The sequence below is a fragment of the Pholcus phalangioides genome, unplaced genomic scaffold (genome assembly GCF_987345545.1).
Source record: "Pholcus phalangioides strain wild (caught in Gottingen) unplaced genomic scaffold, Ppha-v1.0 ptg000013l_1, whole genome shotgun sequence".
Taxonomy (NCBI): Eukaryota; Metazoa; Arthropoda; class Arachnida; order Araneae; family Pholcidae; genus Pholcus; species Pholcus phalangioides.
The window spans coordinates 12,417,792-12,440,030 of NW_028301606.1; the positions used below are offsets into that span (position 1 = coordinate 12,417,792).

At 36.5% G+C, this 22,239-nt stretch overlaps 1 protein-coding gene across 4 annotated transcripts in view; it reads left to right on the forward strand.

Moving 5' to 3' along the window:
- Positions 1 to 22,239, forward strand: part of LOC149078611 (fat-like cadherin-related tumor suppressor homolog) — a 568,053-nt gene that overhangs the window by 421,165 nt on the left and 124,649 nt on the right. For all 4 annotated transcript variants that reach the window (XM_089240739.1, XM_089240741.1, XM_089240740.1 and 1 more), the window contains 6 exons: positions 8,495 to 8,653; positions 12,359 to 12,508; positions 15,083 to 15,326; positions 17,049 to 17,188; positions 18,804 to 18,967; positions 20,413 to 20,735. In XM_089240739.1, the coding sequence (XP_089096865.1) occupies positions 8,495 to 8,653; positions 12,359 to 12,508; positions 15,083 to 15,326; positions 17,049 to 17,188; positions 18,804 to 18,967; positions 20,413 to 20,735 (1,180 nt within the window). The remainder of the gene's footprint in view (positions 1 to 8,494; positions 8,654 to 12,358; positions 12,509 to 15,082; positions 15,327 to 17,048; positions 17,189 to 18,803; positions 18,968 to 20,412; positions 20,736 to 22,239) is intronic.

Below are 22,239 nucleotides of genomic sequence, written 5' to 3' on the forward strand. Positions count from 1 at the left end.
TAATAATTTTTTTAATTGCAAAACAAAGCACAAACACAAACATATACAATACAAAAGAAAGTCACTACAACGAAATCAAAACATACACTGCGCAGCTCTTAGGAACCTATTCCATCCTCATAGGTGCCAATGCTTCCATCCTCATAGGTGCCAATGCTTCCGATTTTTCAGCCTTATTAAAATCTTCCGGTCGGAAATCTAAGTCTTCCGATTTTTCGTATCTTCGTAGAAAAATCCCTGAAAGTCCTCAAATTGAACATTGTTTGAATGGGAAGTCTCTAAAGCAAATACTCTTTCAGTCCTTGCGATTTCACGCTGACAACGTTTTCTCAGGAAAAATATGGGGCATATTTATTTTGAGTAGGAAAAAACGGTAGTTGTCACCAAATATGATGATTAAAGCAAGCAAAGTGGGTAATAATTGCTGAAAAAATCAGGATATGGAAAAATGCGTCCCGGAAAAACGCGATTGATATATTTATATATATATATACATATATACTCACGAGTTTTTGGAATTTCAAAAAAGTCCTCGATTTTTCCCTTTTATTTGTTTGACATGTTTTCTTTGATGTAGAATACGTCATCACGGGATAAACTACATATCTTTCAAGTCTGTGAATTGGCACCTATTCCATTCGTTTTAGATCTTAATAAAATTAGTTAGTATGTTCAATAAGCAATAAGCACGAACTTAACTAACGACACATTTTTTTTTTAAAGTTTAATTACGAGGCCAAGTACAAAAGTGCTGTACTTAATTGGAAGTTCTAGAATATTCAAGTGCTCAGCAAAATTAGTACTTATTTTCACTTTAAAAAGTGTAAATTATCAAGATTTTGCGGAAAAGTGGTATAAATCAAATTTTCACATTCATTCATCGGAAATAGCTTAATTTCGAATTTAATTAATTTTGAATTTAAATACGAAAATTATATATCCTAGGTGTAGTAAAATGTATTCCATTGAAGAAATCAACTTTACGAAATATCTGGGCTTGTCAATGTTGAAATAACACGCTCTTAAGAGGCGAGATACCTCGTCAGTGCCAGTGACCGGGTTAATGTTATAGTACTAAAAACTACTTTTAATAAAATTTATCAAATATATTAACATCGAGGCTTAACACGGCATTATTTGTTACGATACCAGAAATGAAATTCTCCAACATTTAGAGACGTCATAGAAATACATCGTATTTTATTTGGGGGGGTTTACGAAAGAAATACGGTATAAATCAATTGCGTTTCACACTGCAAATGCACTTAGCAAATGACCACAACCAGGATATTTGAAGGGGAAAATAAAACGTCCTGTGTATTGCATTGTTCCATCTCAAGAAAAATAACCGGGGAAAAAAAAGAAAAGAAAGGGATTTTAGCTGGAAGGTAAGAAAAAGAGAGACTGAGCTAGATTGATAACACTGGAAATCGAATTGCGTTCGACGGATGTTAAAAGCTATAAAAATTTCGTATCTCAACTTTTTAGAAGAACAGAGTAATACCTACAGATATATAGACTATACTACATACAATAGCCGTTATATATATATATATATATATATATATTGGGCTGAAAAAATGTGCGTGAGAAGTGCGTTAAAAAATGTGGAAATAAAGAAGAAAAATGAAAAAAACGATGTTGTCAAAAAGCAATTTCAGGGATATAAAAATTGCGGGTATGTATGTTAGTACGTGGAAAAGCATGTGCAGAGAGAGAGAGAGAGAGAAATAGAGTTTCTCTCGGCTCTCAGATTTATATTTATGTTTGTGTATATAAACTAAGGAGAAGAAAGATATTGAATAAAATAGAACGAGTCGTGTGTGTGTGTATTTATATGCGAAATAAAAACAAAAATCGAAATCCAACACTGAGAAAATTTCGCGAGTAAACAAACAATGGCAGTGGAAATTCAATCGCGGATCGTCTCATAAATAAATGTTGGAAGTTGAAACGTTCCGTTTCGTGGAGATGAGCAGTATGGTTTGTATACGGGGGATGGGGTGCTGTCCTGTAAGTACTAATGCAATGAAGACTTTTATCTCATCAACTGTCGTAGAGGTATAGTTTCAATTTAAAAAAAAATTATCAAAAGACGTTCAAAACTCACCCTGTACCAGTTTTGATAGTGAAAATACAGTGTGTCACAAAATAAGAAACCTAATTTTTTCCGCGGTCTGACTTTTCCTCTAATTTCTAATCAGAACGTTGTTGTCCTGTCTGTGCCGAAATTAAAAAAAAATCATGCTTTTTAACTGCAATATTCGGTGATATATTCGAATTCAAAATTAAGTTTTGTGACTCACTATATTTTCACTCCCAAAACTGGCAAAGAGTGATTTTTAAACGCCTTTTAAGCATTTTTTTTAAACTGAAACTATACCACTATGACAGATTGATGAGATAAAGGCCGCACAAGCACTTACAGGACACCCTGTATACGAATGCAAGAATGCATTTTTTTAATGAGATAAATTTTATATTGTGTGCATGACTAGAATGCGTGTTATGAGACTACTTTTTACATTCTCAGTCATCTATCTCATGGTTTCAATAAATTTAGTTTTGTCCGTAGCATTATTTCCAACGATGCAAACTTGAACTCGTTATCTTCCCTGAAATCGTAGATGTAGATAACTGTCAAAACAATCGAAGTTCGTTATAACGGCTCTCTTCCATCGTTCCAATGAAAACGGACGTTATACTGGGAATCCGTTGTATTGAAAGTTTGAAAGGAAGTCAACTTCTCTTAAGGCAACTGCCTGCCTTCAAATGATGAATATCACAAAAAAATTTAAAATCTTGAAATTTGCTAAATTTTGAAAAAGAAAGTGTTTATTTGAAAGTGCAATTATTGTAAAACCATTAATTCCTTTATTTACATTCCTACAATAACTAGAAGCAAAGTTATTGCCAAATTAAGTAAAAGGAATTTGATGCTCTTAGTCTGAAAATGAAATTTTTGAATGCGTTTTCTGAAAATTTGGGTGGTTTTATTTTTCACTTCAGAAAAAACTTGATTTTTCAAGCATTTTCAAAACATAAAATATATCTATGAAACATTCACACTGTATTTCAAACAGCTTTTTCTGTCAGTTGAACTAAAAACTAAGCGATATGTTTGAAACTTTTTGATTTACATGATTATGAATTGGGAATATCAAGTACTTTTTTTTTAAAAAAATGTGTATTTTTCACGTAAACAATCATATCTGAAAAAAAATAATTCGTGGTATTCAAAATCTTGTAGTTGATTGCGCAGAACTATGTCATAGCAATAATATGTGTGAAGAACATGCTGATACAAGCAGTAGTTTCTAGTGAACAATAGCTAGAAGAACTAAAAATACGCTAATTTTACATAAAAAATTTTTTGCCAAAATGTTCATGAAAAATCATTTATTTTCTTGATTTCATACCATATCCAAACCAAACCCGTGAAAGATTTTTCGAAGGCAGCAGTCAGTCGAAATCATAGAATTTTATATTTCGGCGGAATAAAAATTGTCATTCATTATGTTATAATGTAAGCAGTTGAAGTGAAAATGCATCAGGTTAAAAATAAGAAGAATGATGTAATAATTAAGAGCATGCATGCGCATATGAACCAAATTCTTCATTGTCGAAGGTCAAACACATTTTCGCAAACGAAATGCGCGAATTTTGCACATTTCTTTGCAGAAAAGAGGGGGGGGGGTAGAACTAAATTCGGACGTTGTATTGGATTGAATGATCTTTTTAGGCTGTTATATTGGGTGAAAGTCACATAGCTTGAATAAGGACGTATCGGTTGTTATTGTGGAAATTTTACAATAATGCAATGGTTGTTTCAACTACTGTATATCGTCGACTATATTAAGATTTAACTCGTATATCTATCGGTTTCAACATTTTCCGTATGAAATACATTCTGAGTCTGTGATTTCCAGATGTGTTTTAGATATCACTTTGTTAGTTATCACTAATTCGTTAGATTCCCGTGACAAATGGCAAGTTTTTGTGGTTTTACTAACACTGGCTACAATATTCCGTTATATCATGTTTTCACCATCCTGATGGCGAATTGGTGAATCATATATCGCCCCTCTCCCCCTCATGCTAGAAGCACGAATGTGCAATGTCCTTGGTAAAAAAATGAAGAAAATGAAGTTGAAATGTTTATTCTACTTATGTTAATCTACGAAAGTTATTCCCTTAAAATTTTTTGTATCGTGTTTCAATAGGGGTGGACATTCGTGTTTCAAGCAAAACTTAGAGAAGCGAAATAAGGTATCGAATCAGCTGATTAAAAAATATTGAAAAAAATTTGCATTCGTGCTTTTAGCATGGAAGGGGGAGATATCGTTCCCCTTATTCCAGAAACATGAATGTGCAAACCTCAAAAACTTGGATTAGTGATGTTTTGATGTTTATTCTACCTATGTTACACTATAGCTGTAATTTTCCTAAAATGTTTGATAGCTTGTTTTTCAATATAAGGTACACACATTCGCATTTCTGGAAAAATTAGATAGCAAAATAAGTAACCCAATCGGCTGATGAACCCAAAAAGTGACAATTTGCCTGTCTCTGAAATACTAGAATCTTTATATCAAAATAAACATGGTCACTAAATTCTATGAAATGACTAAATGGTACACTCATTCCCTAATTAGTAACACCTCACTTTGAGAGAGAGAGAGAGAGAGAGAGAGAGAGAGGCTTTTATTTGTATGAATAAAATGCATACAATGACATGTAAACAGAAATAACACAACACATAAACTACATGTAAATTGAATACAAGGGTATAATCGCCCAAGGGACCTATGTCCGTCCAGGGCAGATCCATGAAAATACGCCAAATTGTTCGGCGTATAACCATAATCACTTAACCATAAATCCCACAAAAACATACATTTCTTGACCATTGGTATCTGAATTATTCTTTTCTTGAATTCAACGCCATTACTTTTGACAAGAAAGAAGTACAAAAATCGGACTTCGATGAGCAAAATTCGTTGAACCTTAAAAGTTTCTATCGCATTTGTGCACCTTGAATGCATTATCTCTGCACATGCAACTCTTTCCCTCATTAAACCAGGAAAATAGTTCCAAGAAGCAGCAACTCTAATGTATAGATGTAAAAAAAGAAAATAATAATAATAATAAAATGAAATAAAAGCTCAAGCTTTACTTTTTTGAAGCTTTTAGTTCAAAAAGACAAACAGAAGGTTCTTTATGCATTTCGGATTCAAATGAACTCTTTTTAAATCATCCGGTTCCCGGCGTTTCCTCTCTAAGTAATAGACAGAGTCTGATGGACGTCGACTAAACGGCAAATGGAAAAAAAAAAACTCAGATTTATTTACGATTACTTTACTTAAAGTGCCCTGCACTTACTTCCTATTCAGATACAATTCCTTAAGATCGTTACGAGACTATTCTTATTTTTTTCTGGACCAAGGTTAAGTATAAGAAAATACAGAATAGCCGAAAGAGAATTATATCACTATATCGTCCTCATCTGTTCATAGATTAGGATGAAACCGTCTACGAAATAATCGGACGTAAACTTATTTCCCGTTCGGACTTCGATGGAAGTCTCTTAAGAGAAGTGCTTTAGCCATTTTCTTCTTTGTCTATGTCTGGGTTGTTATCGAGAAGTTGAATTAAGACACTGACCCTCAATGATACGATCTGTTTAGTTCTTTATGTTAGCGAGAAAAAAATTTTGAAACTACGCGCGGGATCGTTTATATCGTTGTATGCGAAATCATTGATATGCATGAATATATGTTTTGAGTTTTTGTCGGTGTATTTGAACTTCAGCCTCCTTAATTAAGAGATTATCCGGTCAGAAATGAATGCGAATTTCATATTTTTGTGGATTTCTAGCACGTATATGAAAATCTGTTTATTTAGAGCAGGATGTGAATTCATTACGAGGTTTATGGCTGAAAAGTAACGTGAATTCTAAAAGCGTCTAGCTGTTTACGTGTTTATGAGCAATTTTTTTTCCAGTATTTTTTTTTTTTTTTTGCAATAGAATGTATGGGTTAATGATAGCTTTGGCCATCCTCTCTGCCGTCCACATACTAAAAACTTGCGAAAATGAATGTATTCAGCAATTATATCCTAGTTGGAAGAGATTTTTTAAACGCATAGCAGGCATTCCTCAGAAACAAACTGTTCGATCGGTACACAGCACATACACAGTACATTCCAACAAGCACCCATCCCTGAGAAGTTTCTCATAGGAATGGTGCATGTGTGTGTGGTTCAGTAATAATAATTCTAATGTCGAGGAGATAAAAATACTATAGATTTTATGGACTATAATCAGGAAATCTTTCACAAGAAACTTTCATTAACTGAAAGGAAATCTTAATACAATACAATATTCATCAGTCGCAACACACCATTGTTCTAGCTTGATGGATAAGGACATGCTGTCACGTTTTTGTAGGAAAAGTGTTGATGATTTTTCTACTTGAATCTACACGCCATCCATGAATCTTTGAAAATTAAGTTTTTAAAATATTCATTCCCATTCCACTTTCTTAGGAAAAAAGTCAGGAAGAAATACGCAGCAAAAAAAAGAAATCTGATTTTTTTTTCTTAATAATTAACTTATGAATCAGATGTTGAAAACTTCTGAATCAATTTAATGCGAATACAAGTGTCACGATTACACGCAGAAAAATGCGGTATGTTAGATGAGGCGTTTCTCTTCTCTCTCTCTGAACGGTTTCAAATTTGATTAGGCAATTCTTCCAGAAATTACGTTAGTTTTCTTTTCAGCAGAGATGTGTCGAAAACTGTTGGTATGTGTCTGTAGAAATGAAAAGCGATGATAACTTGGACTTCACGTAAAAACAGTGACAATCGAAGCAGAAAAACTGATACTTTTAAATATTTTACATTTTATTTTTATTTTTTGCATCTTTTCATATCATTTTAACTCAAGTCTTAGAGGTAGCAAAGTAACAGGTTGCAAATTACCCCAAGACAATATGCCCGGGTTGTTGTTGGCAATAAAATAAGACGTCTATAAAAATTTTATTTCTAGGTGTCGTCATTAATATCAAAATATGTAATAGCTAATAATGTAATAATGATATGAAACGATGAGAATTGTGTGAAATGCTGTGAACTCTCAAGGTTTGGCGAGGTTTTATCAATGAAAAAGCCGGCTCCTATTCAGACAGTAAACGATCTCCTGCTGACCAGCATTGTCCGGGTGACAAGATGAAACCCTCAATCCCCCCCCCCCCACCCTAGGGATTCAAAGCAATTATGACATCATACAGCTGCACAGAATCTACATTTGCATATGTAGATTCTGTGCAACACAATAGTGCTGCTGACGTTGTAGCTATAATTCCGGACCCACAAAATGCTAAATATGCTGCTCACAGCAACAAAATACGCACAATAATTTTGGTCGCCAATTAGGCTTCTACGGAATCTTAAGTCCCCAAATACACACTAATAAGATTAAACGCAAGATAACGAACCAGGGCTTAGAGGTAAGATATAAAACAAGAGATTATTATAAAAAATTTGAATTGATTAAATCATAGACCAGGTAACAATTGCATAATGAAACGGTCGTGTAACTGGTTTCGTGTTTAGTCTCTTTAACCACTTATAACCATTAAATTTCAAATACCTTCAGTCAGTTTCAAATAAGTCCATCTATTAATTAATATAATCAAATCAGGAACGAGAACGATGAATTAGTAAACGATACATTCTTAGAAGGGAAAAATAATAAGCCCCTTCCGTTAAGCTTGTTTATCAATCATCATTTTCCCTATCCGTTCCGATGATAAATCAATTAATAGCCATAATACATAAATCCATTATCGTCCAAAAAACATCATAAATAACTCCATCTTTGCCCTATTTTATTTATTGCGATTCGCCAAAGTCTCGCCACAAGGAAAGATATGATACGCTTCAAGGCTGCTTTGGAAACGGAATCGATGAATAATAATGATCGATTCGGCGGGTATAACCGTATTGAATTATTTATTAACAAAAATTCTCCAATCACGTTTTGAATTCGTAAAAGGCTGTTCTGGCGCCAACTTTTAAAGAAGCCGATGATCAAAATTAAAAAAATAAAAACCGAGCGAAGCCGTAAAGTTCAAGTTCCGTTCATTCACGGTCACATACACGTCATTACCAGATGCGAAATATCAATTTTAGAGCCACTTTTAAATTGCAAGCTGACACTAACACAGGCGTGCAATTCATCTCTTTGGCAGCACAACTTCAAAGTTCTTTTCTAAAAATATGATACGCGGGGGCCTTTTTGAGAAATATTAGACACGCCATATGTCTCTACGCATTTCCCCTCTTTTACAAGTTTATTTTCTTTATCGGTTTCACACGTCACACTCATCTAAATGTTAATTGTCGTTGATGAATGATTAAGATATTTTTTGAAATAAGTAGCATTCATTGATGTTGCTGTTTTTTAATATGTCTTTTTCGCTCGTGACAGGTGACAGTTAGCGACAACGGGCGACCGCCTCTGTCGTCGACAACTCGCGTGGTTGTCAAAATCATAGACGTCAATGACCACGAGCCGACATTTTTCCAGAGGCTCTTGCGGTGTTACGTCGCAGAAATGTCCAAGCCTGGATCTACCACTCTGTGTCAAGTAATTAATGACTCTTATTATTATATTTTTCTTTGCGTGTTATGTGTATGGCTTCTTTTTTTTTCTCTCTCTCTCTCTCTTGTCGACTTTTCCAATTTTTCTCCTTCTTCCCACGGTTGATGGTAGCTTAATTGAGTGAAAGCTCTGAGTTCCAATCTTTCTGTCCACTACTTACTACTACATACATACAGTGTAACGTATAATATACTTTTTTTTCCCTCCCGTACTTACTTACTTACATGGCTATTTCAGCGTGTTTCTTATTTGCTGGCGAACGAGCTATCCTTCATGAGTAGTTTACTGAGTTTCGTAATGGAGTTTTTAGCACTAACGTGTTAAGTGTGCAATGGAATTAAAGGATGTATCTTCTTTCTGGAGCAAGTTTGTTTCCTCTTGTTTCTTGTTCCTTGGTGGGTTTGGTTTATCTCTCGGGAATAATTACTTGATTGATGAGCATGGTTTTGGTTTTTCTCTTTGTTAGCTGTATCTCTTCTCTTCTCTTCCGATGAGTCTTTTTTTTTTATATTTTATACTTCCTTCTCAGTAAGAGTCTGCCGTAGAGGTAGTAGTAGAATGTTACTACAAGTGAACTTAGTACGTTCGACTATTTGCTGACTCAATGTCACGGTTGAATACCGTAACTGGTTCCGCGGAAATAATCTTGAATGGAAAAAAAAAAAACTCGGGTTTGTTTCGTATTATTTTCTAAAAAGCTCCGCAAACATTTTCAGTTTAAGGTGAATGGTTTCCGAGAATTCGACGTTTTCTATAGAATTTGCTTTCGAAATTTTGTACTTTTTTTCTGTAAGAGGGAAGTTTATAGTGGTATTTTCAAGTCATCATCTTTTTACGACGTTTTATGTTTAATTTCTTTTTAACGTAAAATGATTCACCCATTATATAAGAATCGATCAAATGAAACTCGATCTCGTTCGAGAGGATGGATTGTGATGGACCAAAATATACGTCTATTGCTAAGATTGGAGTAATGGAGAGCTTTGATCCTGATTTCTGGTCGGTGTTTCCTATATATATCTTATCCTCTTTCTTTGAATGAAATCGCAACAGCAGGGCCAACGGTTTCACTAATCAACAGAATTATGAAGCGGAACGTAAGCCATTGCATAATGTTTGTCAAAAGAGGGTTCCAGCAAACACGCCGGACCAATTTCAAAAAATCCAATGAGAACTGTTTCAAAAGACCGCATCGAGCTAAATTTAAACTATGTAGTTTGTGGGAATAAAGCCTTGTTTTTTTTAACAGAACCGGTACCGAAGTCTGATGAATGTCCCAAAATTCACGCAAGAAGTAATTTTGATAGACAGCACAAGTTTATAATTAAAAATTGTAAATTTTTTATTGATTCATAAAGTAAATGGTCTCCACGGCTTTGCTAGCACATACTCACTCTTATGTTGAAATTTTCCATGACCGTTTTGCATAAATGTGGCTAAATTTCGTTGATGTAGCGCTCAATTTTCTCCAAGACGTGGGCTTGTTGGCATAAAAGTTAAACTTCAGAAACCCAAAAGAAAAAATAATTTGATGTCCCTGGACTCTCTCAGCAACACTCTCACGAACTGCTTCGATGTTTTGTGTTGAACAACTTGTTGAAGGACGGCCAGAGTGTTCAAAACCACTAATTGATCCAGTCTCCCTAAATTTTTTAATTAATCTCTCCACACTTGATGAAGTTAAATCACTATTCCGACCATATTTTGTACGAAAATTGCGAACTGTAGCTGCCAAACCTTCATTATTTTTAAAATATTGCTCCACAATGAAAACGCGTTGTTCTTTCGTGTAGCGCTAAATTTTAATAACCCTGAACTGTCAGCTGTCACGCTGTCTTTTTTTTCCGTTGGCAACACTTTACCGCACAAATGGCACAAAATTCAAATCTTGCGTGAACTTTGGGACACGTTTTAAAAAGAAACCAGAATGGTTCGTTAGAAGAATACTTTGGCATACCAATAGGTTGCCAACAATAAATCGTCAAACTTGTCAGAAAAAAGTGGCTTTTTTCCGTCCTTAAATTAAGACTTTGTTTTGATCCGCTGCACAAATCAATATGAATCCAGCTTGCTTTTTCCTTGCTGCGATGTTGGAAACATTGTGTAAAATGCTTTTTCACGAAAATGTTTTTTTTTAAGCTCTTCGCCGCCCATCTTATTATTTGTCAACACGGGATTTCTTTTCATCTGGACCGTGATAGTTTTGTGCAGTTTGTTCCAGTTCATACGTTATTGCAGCGGACCAATCAAAGTCCTTATTTATGAGAGAAATCTGCCATCTCCTGAAAAAATTGGATGCCTGTCTGAATGGCAAAACACAACGGAATTCTGGCCTGCTTTTAGATTGTCTTTTAATTGTACCACACTATTCGTCCATCTCAAAAAGTCCACTCGTGAAGAGATTTTATTTGATCGATCCATATCTATGCACAGGGTGCATAGCTAGCAGCACGAACCGCAAATCATCAGCGAATCATTGATCCCAGAGGCATACTTCCAATTCATGTCGCAAGGTGTTGTATAGTTATTAAAAAATAAAAATGTTAACTTTTTATATGGACAGACAACCTGTGATCAAGAACCCAGTTACAAAATTGTTACCTTGTCTCAAAAAAAAATTCCATGTTTCTAAGTGAATTTTTTTTTTTTTTTTTTTGTGAGGTATTTAAATTCAAAAAAATTAGGAAAGTTGGGAAAAACAGGATAAAAAATGCTATAAAACAAGTTTTACCCCTATCTTTTGAAAATGGGGGTAAATGACATGTACTGACTGATTCATCAGTCAAAATGCAATCTAGTCAGTGGTTTTACTTAGAAGGGGTAGTGGACCCACTTAGAAGGGTTTCTCCAAAATTTGATCCCTAAGAGGCTTCAAAGATCATTATAGAGAAATCATCGCCAGCGGGAACCGCTGAAGCTATAAATATAAAAGTCGGCCAATAGTTTCATTTTGTGGCGTAGAAGCTCATTTAAGGCCGTTCAAGTATTACGTAAGCAAATTTTTAGCCATTTTTGACTCCCCCTCCCCCTCTTCCTTGTCAGCAAAACGCTGAACCCCTCCCCCTTGTCAGCAAAAGTCAGCAAAACGCTGGCCCCTCCCCCCTTGTCAGCAAAATTTCGTCATCAGCTCTGCCCCTCTGAATCCTAACTCATATTTTCATAAAGGGTGGTTGATGATGTAAGCAATATCCAAACCCCCCCCTTGTCATCAAAAGCCAGCAAATCGGAAACCCTCTTCCCCCCACCGCCTATCGATTATGACGTAATACTTGAACGGCCCCTTAAGAAGGGATTTTTCGAACAACTTTATATAGAGAAAAGAAAAGCTGAAGATTATAAATTTGAAATTTGGTCACAGTAGTTTTATTTTATAATGTAGCCTCACTAAAAAGGTATTTTTTTCGAAACGCAATTTCTAAAGGGGTCATAAGAAGGAATTTTCCAGAATAGCGAAGCCCTGGGTAACAGGGCTTATCAGCTAGCACTGGACCGAAATCGTACGCGGGACACTCCTCATGGGAGTGTGTTTTAAGTTCCATTTTGTTTTTCCACGTTTTCTTTCTAATATCGATCAGTCTTTTATAAATTATCAGTCGATAAAGTTACCGGATAGTTTTAGATACATAGAACAGTTTTGCCTTGTATTACTTGTGTTCATATTTAATAATCCTGATTTTATTGATCTTTCAGGTCCTGGCTATAGATGAAGATTCGGGACCGAATGGCGATATCAGCTACACGCTGGAAGGTTCTAGTGCTCACCTGTTCCAGATACATCCGAAAACCGGCGTCATACACAGCCAGGGCGTAGTCCGCGGCGGCCAGCAATTCGAACTACTGGTCAGTAGTTAAACTGACGCTGATTAATGATAATTTGCCTCATGACTGATACATCTCATTCCGAAACATTATATTGTACACCGAATACATTAATTACCCGCGTGAACGTATACGAGGGGTGGCCAACAGCTGGCCCGCGGTGCGCAAGGTGATTTTGTGCTGCCCCCCCCCCCCCCCCCAACAAGGTAAAAAATAAATTATCAAAGTAAAATAAATAACTTACAAAGGGTTCTAAATCAAATTTGTGATCATTATTTGAGCTATTTCCGTTCCAACAGCGGAAAGTTACTTATATTCATTTATTGTTAGTAATGAAAATAATTTACTATATCATCTCAGCATATACTACATCAGTGATTCCCAACGTGGGCGATGGAAAGTTCCAGGGGGGCGGTGGAAGCTACGGGTATAACATAGGATCCTATGGGTTAGATTGCGTTGGGGGACGATGGGACAAAAAATGTTGGGAAACTATGTACTACATTTTCAAACTGCTCATAATGCTTCTGTCACGGGCAATATTTTTTTCGGTTTTTTCCGTCACCTCGTTTAGCAAATCGCCTATTTTGCCAATATAATAATTGGAGAAAAATTGGTACAAATATTCTATTTGCACTTTATATCAAAAATAATAATAATAATTCCTATAGTACAAAAAAAATATCATGGAACAGGCCACAAAATTTTTTTACAAGGCTGTTATTGTTAGTACAAAATCTTACAGACAGATGTCACTGCCAAACCAAAACCTGTTGATAGTATAATGATTGAATTTGCAGTGTGCGTAGAGATAATAGGTCGTATGATATTTTACTGGTGAATCATTGATCCTAGAAGCATACTTTCACTTAGAAAAAGTATCCAAATACCGTGTAGTACTCAGATATGTCATTCATATTGCGAGGGGGGTTTTTTGTACAGTTATTAGAATAATGCTCAAGAGAGAATACCAATTTTAGATAAATGTTCCTTTATCTCCTGATGCCAACGAAAAAATTCCACATTCCTAAATTTAATATTCGATGAGGTATTTTAATCGGAAAAACTGAGGAAATTTGGAAAAAATATAAACTATAAATGCGGTTAAATCGTTTTATCTAAGCTGTTTTTTCAAACTTTTCACCGTTTTTCGAATTCGAATATCTCGACGAATATTGCACTTATAAACGTGAAATTATTATTTTTTTCGCATCAGGAGAGACAGGGCAAAAACTTTGTAATTTGGTTCTTGATCTTAGGTTGTCCATATAAAAAAAAAATTAACATTTATATTTTAATAACTACAGAACCCTTTGCAACATGAATGGCATATCTGAGTAAAACACGTTATGTGGATACTTTTTTCTAGATCTTTCAGAGAGAGATTGACTTTATCTAAGGCTCTTGAACAAATGACCCGCAGGGTACATGTGTGCTTCAAACATTCCTGCTGGTACTGAAAAGCTTACATAGTTACTGAATTTATACGAATGCTGAGAGAGAGAAAAGAAAATGTGAATTGAAAAGTTAATTCCAGAATTTTGGTGAAATAAGTAATTTCAAATTTTCTTTAAAAAAAAAAAAAGAACAGTTCAGAGCTAGTCAGAGAAACAATTTCATAAATATTGGGAAAAATAATTTCACAACCTGTGCAGAAAATGTAGTTCCCCATTAAAATTCTTTACTAATGAAGAGTATTTCCAAGAAAGAAATATTTTCAGAAATATCGAAAAATGTTTTCCGAATTAAGGAAAACTATTTTCAGAAATATTTTTAGAATTAATGCTAATTTTTTTCATGTTCACTGAAAAAATAATTTTCAGAATTAATGGAATGAGATATCATATTTACAATGAGAAAAATAAATTTTTGAAAAAAATTATGGAAATTCATATTTGATGACAAAATATTTTCAGAATTATTGGCAATATTGTTAGAATCAATGGAAATTCATGAATAATGAAGATATATTTTCACAATTGATGGAAGAAAAATATTAATTCGGAAAATATTTCTACCATCAATTTTTTTTATTAAATATCGAGTTCAGGAAAATCAATATTTAATTTTAAAAAAACCTCAGAATTGAAAAAAAAAATCTAAAATAATATATATATATGGCTTCTGTTTGACTCGGTGTTCGTGCCCTCGTTAATCCCACCCGTTAAGATACCACTGTGTGAAACCAGATGCCGCAGTATGTCTTGTTGGCCCTCGTGCTTCATGTGAATTTTTTTCGTTCATGTGACTACAAAGTTGGAAATCGCACGGATTCAAATCAATCTCACATGAACCAGAATGTCTTGGATAAGTAATTTACCCAAAGGCATTGAATATCCATCAATGAGCAGTGCCCTCTAATAGTTAAATTTTGGACCAACAACGGGACAGCTCCATGAATGAATTTTATTGATGGTTCCACACACACAAATCTATAGCAAAAATGACTTTTTTCAATAAAAATCTGATTTTTTTTGGTTTTTTTTTTATAGATATAACATGTCATGTTCCTCTCTGTAGTTGCAAAGTTATATAAACTATAAGCTACCAATATATATATAGTTACCGTTGTTTCTGCATCTACATTATTTGAAGGTGACGGCATCCGATGCCGGTAAACCGAGTCAGTCGTCCAGTGCCAGAGTCATCATGGAAATTATTTCACTGCCGGAGGAGAGGAAGACATCCAATCGTCCTCCAGTCATCGTCCAGCAACAGGTCCTACAGACTGGCGAGCCATCACAGATAGTTCTATCCGAAAGTGAACGCATTGGGCAGCTTGTCGCGTTGGTTCAGGCCAGAGATCCTGATAATGATAGGTTATGGTACTCTATAACAGGTATAAGTGACTACTTGGTATGCCTATTGATTTTCAGATCGGAGCATGTGCCATTAAAATACAGGGTGTTTGTAATTAAAATTCTTATTCTCTGAGAGTACTTATCCGAACACTGATCGGACCGAACATGACCAGGCTCTGTCGCGTACGCGATATAAGCTCGTTGCCCCGGAGGGCGTAGTCATGTCTTAGAAAATTCTAAGTTACAAGAGAAAAAAAATAATTGGGGTCCCTATCATAGGACTTAAAGGACCCCTAATCATATAAGTGCATTCATACACAAATTCGAAAAAAAAGATGTACCAGGCAGTGCCGTCTTAACGCATGCCCCCCCCCCCCGGACACTGCCCGAGGGCCTCAGAAAAACGAGAAGTAGTTGAATTTTTTTTGCGAATTTTCCAGGTAGGGTCTCAAAAGTCGCTTGGCCCGGGGGCCGATGATGCTCTTAAGACGGCCCTGGTACAAGGTCAGACATATAACGGAGAGAATTAGATATTACAATGAGTTAAGGGGGCACCTATTTTAGGGTACCGAGAGGACCCTAAGACAATATGCATTCAAATACGAGATTCAAAGTGGCATGCACTAGCATAAATATATACACAAAAATGCGAGACTGTACAAAACCAATGAGTAAAAGTGAAAAATGAATCGGAGTTTCTGGCGTGAAACTTAAATTACATTCGAGTCATCTGAATTAAGATACAGGGCATGTGTGAGGGCAGGCAAATACGAAAATGATCAGATCATACAAGAAGTTCGCCCCCCCCCCCTATTTTAGGGAGCCTAGACGCCTAGAGGATCTTTTGATTTATTCATATGCTACATTTGTAGAAGCGTACACAAGTGTACATATATGAAAGTGCGAGATCGTACGATTAAATCAGGCTGGCGGCCCTGATGTGGGACCTAAACGTTCCAGTCATTTTCATACCGGTACAATTTCAAAAATCATGTGCGAGGTCAGCAATAACGAAAATAATCGGGTTATACAAAGAGTTCGGGGACCCCTTTGGCAATTTGCATTGCTCATTCGTATACAACGAATTTTCACCATGGGAGACAGATTTATGCAATAAAAAAATTGTTCAATTTTCGACCACCAGCTGAAAAAGTTTCCTTCTCTCTCTCTTTCCTTTTCCATCTTTTCCCCTTAATTATTCGGCTGGACCACCGACTGGAGCTTCTGCAGGCACGACCACGCTTATATTGCTAATACGGCAGAACATGGTCGTGATCGGTTTGTTCTGTTCAGTTGTAAAAGTAGCGCTTTTCATTGTATTTTACATTTTTCCGCGGTCCATATAACTCATATACCAAGTTTCAATTGAATACGTCCATCAGAACGGGCGCTACATAGGCCTGATTAGTGTCAGTATACTGACGGGTGCTGCATAGTTTTGAGAAGTATACTGACACTACTAAGACCACGTAACGCCCGTTCTGGTAGGCGTATTCCATTGAAAATTGGTGCACACGCTACATGGATCACGGGAAAATGCAATAGAAAAGTGCCACTTTATCACCTGGGGTCGAAAATTTTCAACCGTTTTCTTTTATCGCATAAATTCCTCTCCCACGGTCTTAAGATATCCTGAAAATTTGGCTGCATTCGGATATACGAGTGGTGTTTGACAAAAAAAAAAACTTCTCAGAGTTCGGGAACTTTAATTAAGTGCATACTGTACATTCCCGAGCTCATCTTACATCATATATTTTCAGCTGGAAATGTCGGAGAAATGTTCATGATACAATCGGATGGCGGAGCTATACTTCTCGCCCGCAAACTGAAATGGGAGATGCATTCTTTCTACAATTTGACCATTACCGTCACCGATGGATTCGCTAGTATACAGACTTATGTACGATTTTATTATTATTATTTTATGTTAAAGATTTGTGCTGTTTATAGAAATTCAGGGGATGAGTCTGAAAGTTTCACGACACATTTTGAAAAATTTATTCAAAATCAATCGAAAATGCAATTGAAGAATGCGATCCGCAGTAAAGTAATTGTCATAACCTTTCGCGGCACAGTAGAAATCAATGACCACCCTCTAAAATGTCATATCATTTCTAATCAAGTAGCCCTTATTTCGATTTTCTAAGGGGTGTAGGAAAATTTGTTCCATTGAGAGAAATCTACTTTATAAAATATCTTTGCTTGTCCATGCTTAAATAAGAGGCTTTAAAAGGGGTGAGTCGAAATATCTGGTCAATGCACTGAAAGGGTTGAAAAATTGTTTATAATGTAATGTGTTGTCCCCGTGAGGGCAGAGATGAAAATTTTCCTTTCCTCAAACATCGATATCTCCTCCGTCAGCCAATTTCCGTATCTGTCGCATACGATTATTCATTTCATGCTATAGCCGTCGCCTATGAAACTATATTCTAATACAGTAAAACCTCTCTTAACGGACATTCCGCTTTTACGGCCAAATAATAATTTGCCCTTGTTTAATAAAAGTATGCATTTCAAACTCCTGATTAACGGTCACCCCTCTTTTACGGACGAATTTTTTTGTCCCACCGCTGTCCGCCAAAGAGAGGTTTTACTGTATTTGGCTGTATATCCTCTTCACACCTGAGCCAAAACGATTACATTTTTTTGATGGGAATACGTCTTTTAAATTATCTGACGGTACTAGAAGCATTCGCAAAATGTAGCGCGAAATCCTTTAAACGCTCATATCTCAGAAAGTACCCAATTCCAGTCAAACGGTAATACGCAATGGTATCGACAGATGCACATTACAAATGTGCCTCTGAATTCAATGATGCAACTCCGGTTTTAATATCTCTTCCCGTTTGGGCACCAGGCAGGCCCGCTGCCGTTTGTGATCGTAAGATGCTCGTCTTCCACAATGAAAGTTGCCGTCGAGGTCCATGCGTTCAAATCCAGCCAAAAGAGATCAGAAACAAGTTCTTCACCTAGAGAGTCTGGGGCGACCACCGATAGATGGCGCCTTCTTTCCCAACCCAACTCCACTAGTTGGAAATTGCCATTGGCAAAAATGACTGGAGTTGGTGCGCGGTAAAGTCGTAGGCCCGCTGTCCTGATTCTTAAAAAAATATGTTTTCCGCTCTACCTTGAGCATTCCACAACGAAAATAGACGATATTCTTACCGTTTGTTAGATATTCCAATGCCAATTATAATGACAGAATTTCATTATGTCAGTACTTACCAGGCGATTCAAGGCATAAAAAGAGTATTCATGTCAAAACTTGTGACCTTGCCTATGACACAACCTACCCATATTTATTTATTTTATTTTTTTTTTTTTTTGATTGATTGATTGCTGCGTGTGTATTGTATGCAAAATGGCTTTTAAACAGAAAAATAATAATAATTGATTTGAACCACGATTTCGTTACTATTTACTAAGACCACTTGAGTTATGTACGCATATATGTAAAAATCATTAAAAACCGTTAAAAATGAGAGCTCTTTAATTTGTGTCATTACCATTTTCAGCTCAGTATCAGGGTCATGAGTATCAACAATTACATGCCAGAATTTCTGGAGCACACGTACAAAGTGGACATATCGGAAAACAGCCCGATAGATACTAAGATATTACGTCTAGAAGCTATAGACAGGGATCAAGACAGGCGCCTCATATACACGATCCACAACAGGTATTTTTTGATTATTTTTGGTCATTAATCTGATTTGGGATATCTTAAAATGTGGAATAACGGTTTCTCAAGAAAAATACCACCAGGAAAACGATCCGTGTTGAAAAAAAAATTATTATTATTATTATTATATATATTATTCTCACCGCAAATCTGGAACCCTGTCAGCCTCTACCTTGTAAGAAGGGGGGGGGGTTAGTTTACAAGTAGTACTTCTACTGGGTATATTAACAATGGTCACTATTTCACCGCCCGCACCTCTTTCCCATCTTTTCAATTATCTGCTTCCTTTTTTAGGAACTCTGCGGCTTCCTAAATCTGCTATGGCTCCCATTTTATTTGATTTTCACCCTTTGGCTCCCTATCAGGACTTCAAAGTTGTCACATGGCCACCAGTTCAAAAATTATTATTCTAAACAACTTCTTCTGAACCAGATAAGGGATGAGGATTAGGGCCCCTCCAAGGAGACTGGGGCTCAAAAGAGTACTCAAAAGGGCAAGTGGCTCAATAGTACCCGTCCAAGCATCCTTACATCTCTCCAGCATGGACCGACCTGCTTACATTCAACTCCGGAAAAGCCCGGCCCATGTCTGTTACCTTTCCAGAGAGTAAATGGAGTGGCCACCGTATATTCACTGAATTCGAATTTGAATTTTTTTTTCCTTCGAGACCACTTGAAGGATGATACATGAAAAAAATACCCAAACGTTCTTCATGAACGTGAAAGAGGAATTGCATCACAGTGGTGTAGCCAGAGGCCGCACAGGATGCTGCTCTTATAGGGGCGTCAAATTCGAGTTGAGGGAACGAAAAAATACTGTTGACCAAAAAATTGTGGTCGTGGGTGCCAAAAATTTGAGTTCAGAATGGGTAGAAATCGAGCCGCCCTTGTTTGTCGCCGTTCCGGTAGCCACGTAACAGAAATATCATTTATGATATTTTCAATTAATTTTCAATCAATATTATCAATCATCCAATTTCTTCCAAGATAGTGCCGTATTATTCTGGTTGACGAAGAGAATGTCGAACATTATCACACGATTTTCATTCACACATTACTGGGTTTTCTCCAGTCGGTAACATGTGATGTGGGGGAGCCAGAAGTAGGCCCTGCATAGGTTGAGATTTTTTCTCAAGCCGTTCCAGAAAATATCAACCAATTTCTCTCAAGATTGCGATATGTTATGGTTGACGAAGAAAGTGCAAATACTTTTATGCAATTTTCATTCATTACCCACTAGCATTCCCGGAGTTTTGCAGCATCATCTGTCGGTAACATTTTAAACTAACGACTACGTCAAAACTGCTGCCAAAATGACTTATTACAAACACTTGGCGTTGTCCCGGTATTGCTTTCTTAAAGCTTTCAGTGCATTTCATTATGATATGTTGTACGTAAAAATATCCAATTAGATGTATCATAATTTTTCATTTTTTGTCGCAGCGCTAGTCCAGATAGTCTTTCGAAATTCCGCCTGGACTCGACGTCGGGTCTGCTGACGGTGTCCGAACACCTCGACCACGAGACAGCCCAGCGCCACATCCTGACCGTGGCGGTCACGGACAGCGGAACACCTTCCAAGAGGTGCTTCACGCGACTCGAAGTCAACGTCCACGATCACAACGACCACGCTCCGGTATTCCTTAGCAGCATGATCGAGGGACATGTGTTCGAGACGGCAGCTCTTGGGACGGCCGTGCTGCAAGTGACAGCCGTCGACAGGGACAAAGGCAGAAACGCTCAGATAGCATATTCCATTGTTTCCGGTAAATGCATCGTCTCACTTTATCCATTTCTTTTCAAAATCATTTTTCTTATTTATTCCTCACGTCCCCACGCGTTACATGAATAAAATTTTTGTTCTCCATTGATCCCAAAACAAAGAACGGAATGTTTCTGGATGGAATTTCATTAGTGCTGCTGCAATGGACACTACGTAACACGATTTTTCAACGAGAAACCAGCCTCATTTCCCAATGACTCACGAAGAAAATTTAAATTTTATGTTTTAATGGCGATGATTCGTCATCATCAAAATGGCCACGTTCCTTCTCATTACGAAAACCAAAGTTAGGGCAAATGAAAAATATCTGATTCGAGACCATAAAGTTCAGATAAATTACAAGGGGACACCTGTATCGATTGGTAAGGGACAATGCGAGGTTATAGTGTCGCAGGGAATTTTTCTCTAACAGGGTTGTTAATAAATGGAATAGCTTACCCCCGGGAGTAGTAAATTCTAACACAATTGACACGTTTAAATTTTAAAAAAATACGATAAACATGTTGGGGTAAATCGAGAAGCTATCCATACTTAGAATAAGACAATCATAAATACATTATGGGCATTGTATAATATTTTTTAATGTAACTATAAATTGTTTGTAATTGCATTTTTAATTGGATTGCTGTATTTTTGAAGTATATGATATTCATATTTATTGTGGGCATTTTTTTCTCAGCCACCTCGTTGGGCATTTTGCCTGTTGTGGCGTTGTATTTGTATTTGTATAAATATCCGTACAATCACAGTCACTGCCTCTGCTTCTTACTCGGCATTGCGTCATGCAATGTTACGATATGAAGTTAACATTTTGCTTATTTCACACCTCTGATCAACGAAAAGTATAAATACCCCATTAGGGGCCGTTCAAGTATTAAATACAGCAAATTTTTAGCCATTTTTGAACCCCTTCCCCTCCCCCTTGTCAGCAAAAGTCAGCAAAACGCTGACACCCCCCCCCCTTGTCAGCAAAATTTCGTCATCAGCTCTGCCCCCTCTGAATCCTAACTCATATTTTCATAAAGGGTTGTTGATGACGTAAGCATTATCCAAGCCCCCCCCCCCTTGTCATCAAAAGTCAGCAGATCGGAAACCCTCTCCCACCCCCCATCGATGATGACGTTATACTTGAACGGCCCCTTAGGCATAAGAAAATTGGCACCATTATATAATATTTCCCAATCCTAGATGAACATTCGGCAGCATTAAAACACCTACAGCATCCTCCGTATGTTTTGTGTGACAAACGTTTAAAAGAGTGGTCTCATCGGATTACTGTAAAGAATGTGGAATATAAGGAAATGAAAAAAAAAAAAAAACTTCGAAGACAAAGAAGAATTTTGGGATAGCTTTCTTCGCCTGCTTAACCCTCTTTACGATCACAGTTTTAATACAGTAAAATCTGGTTTTAACGAATACCGTTATAGCGAAAAAAATCTCGTTTTAACGAATACCGTTATAGCGAAAAAAATCTCGTTTTAACGAAC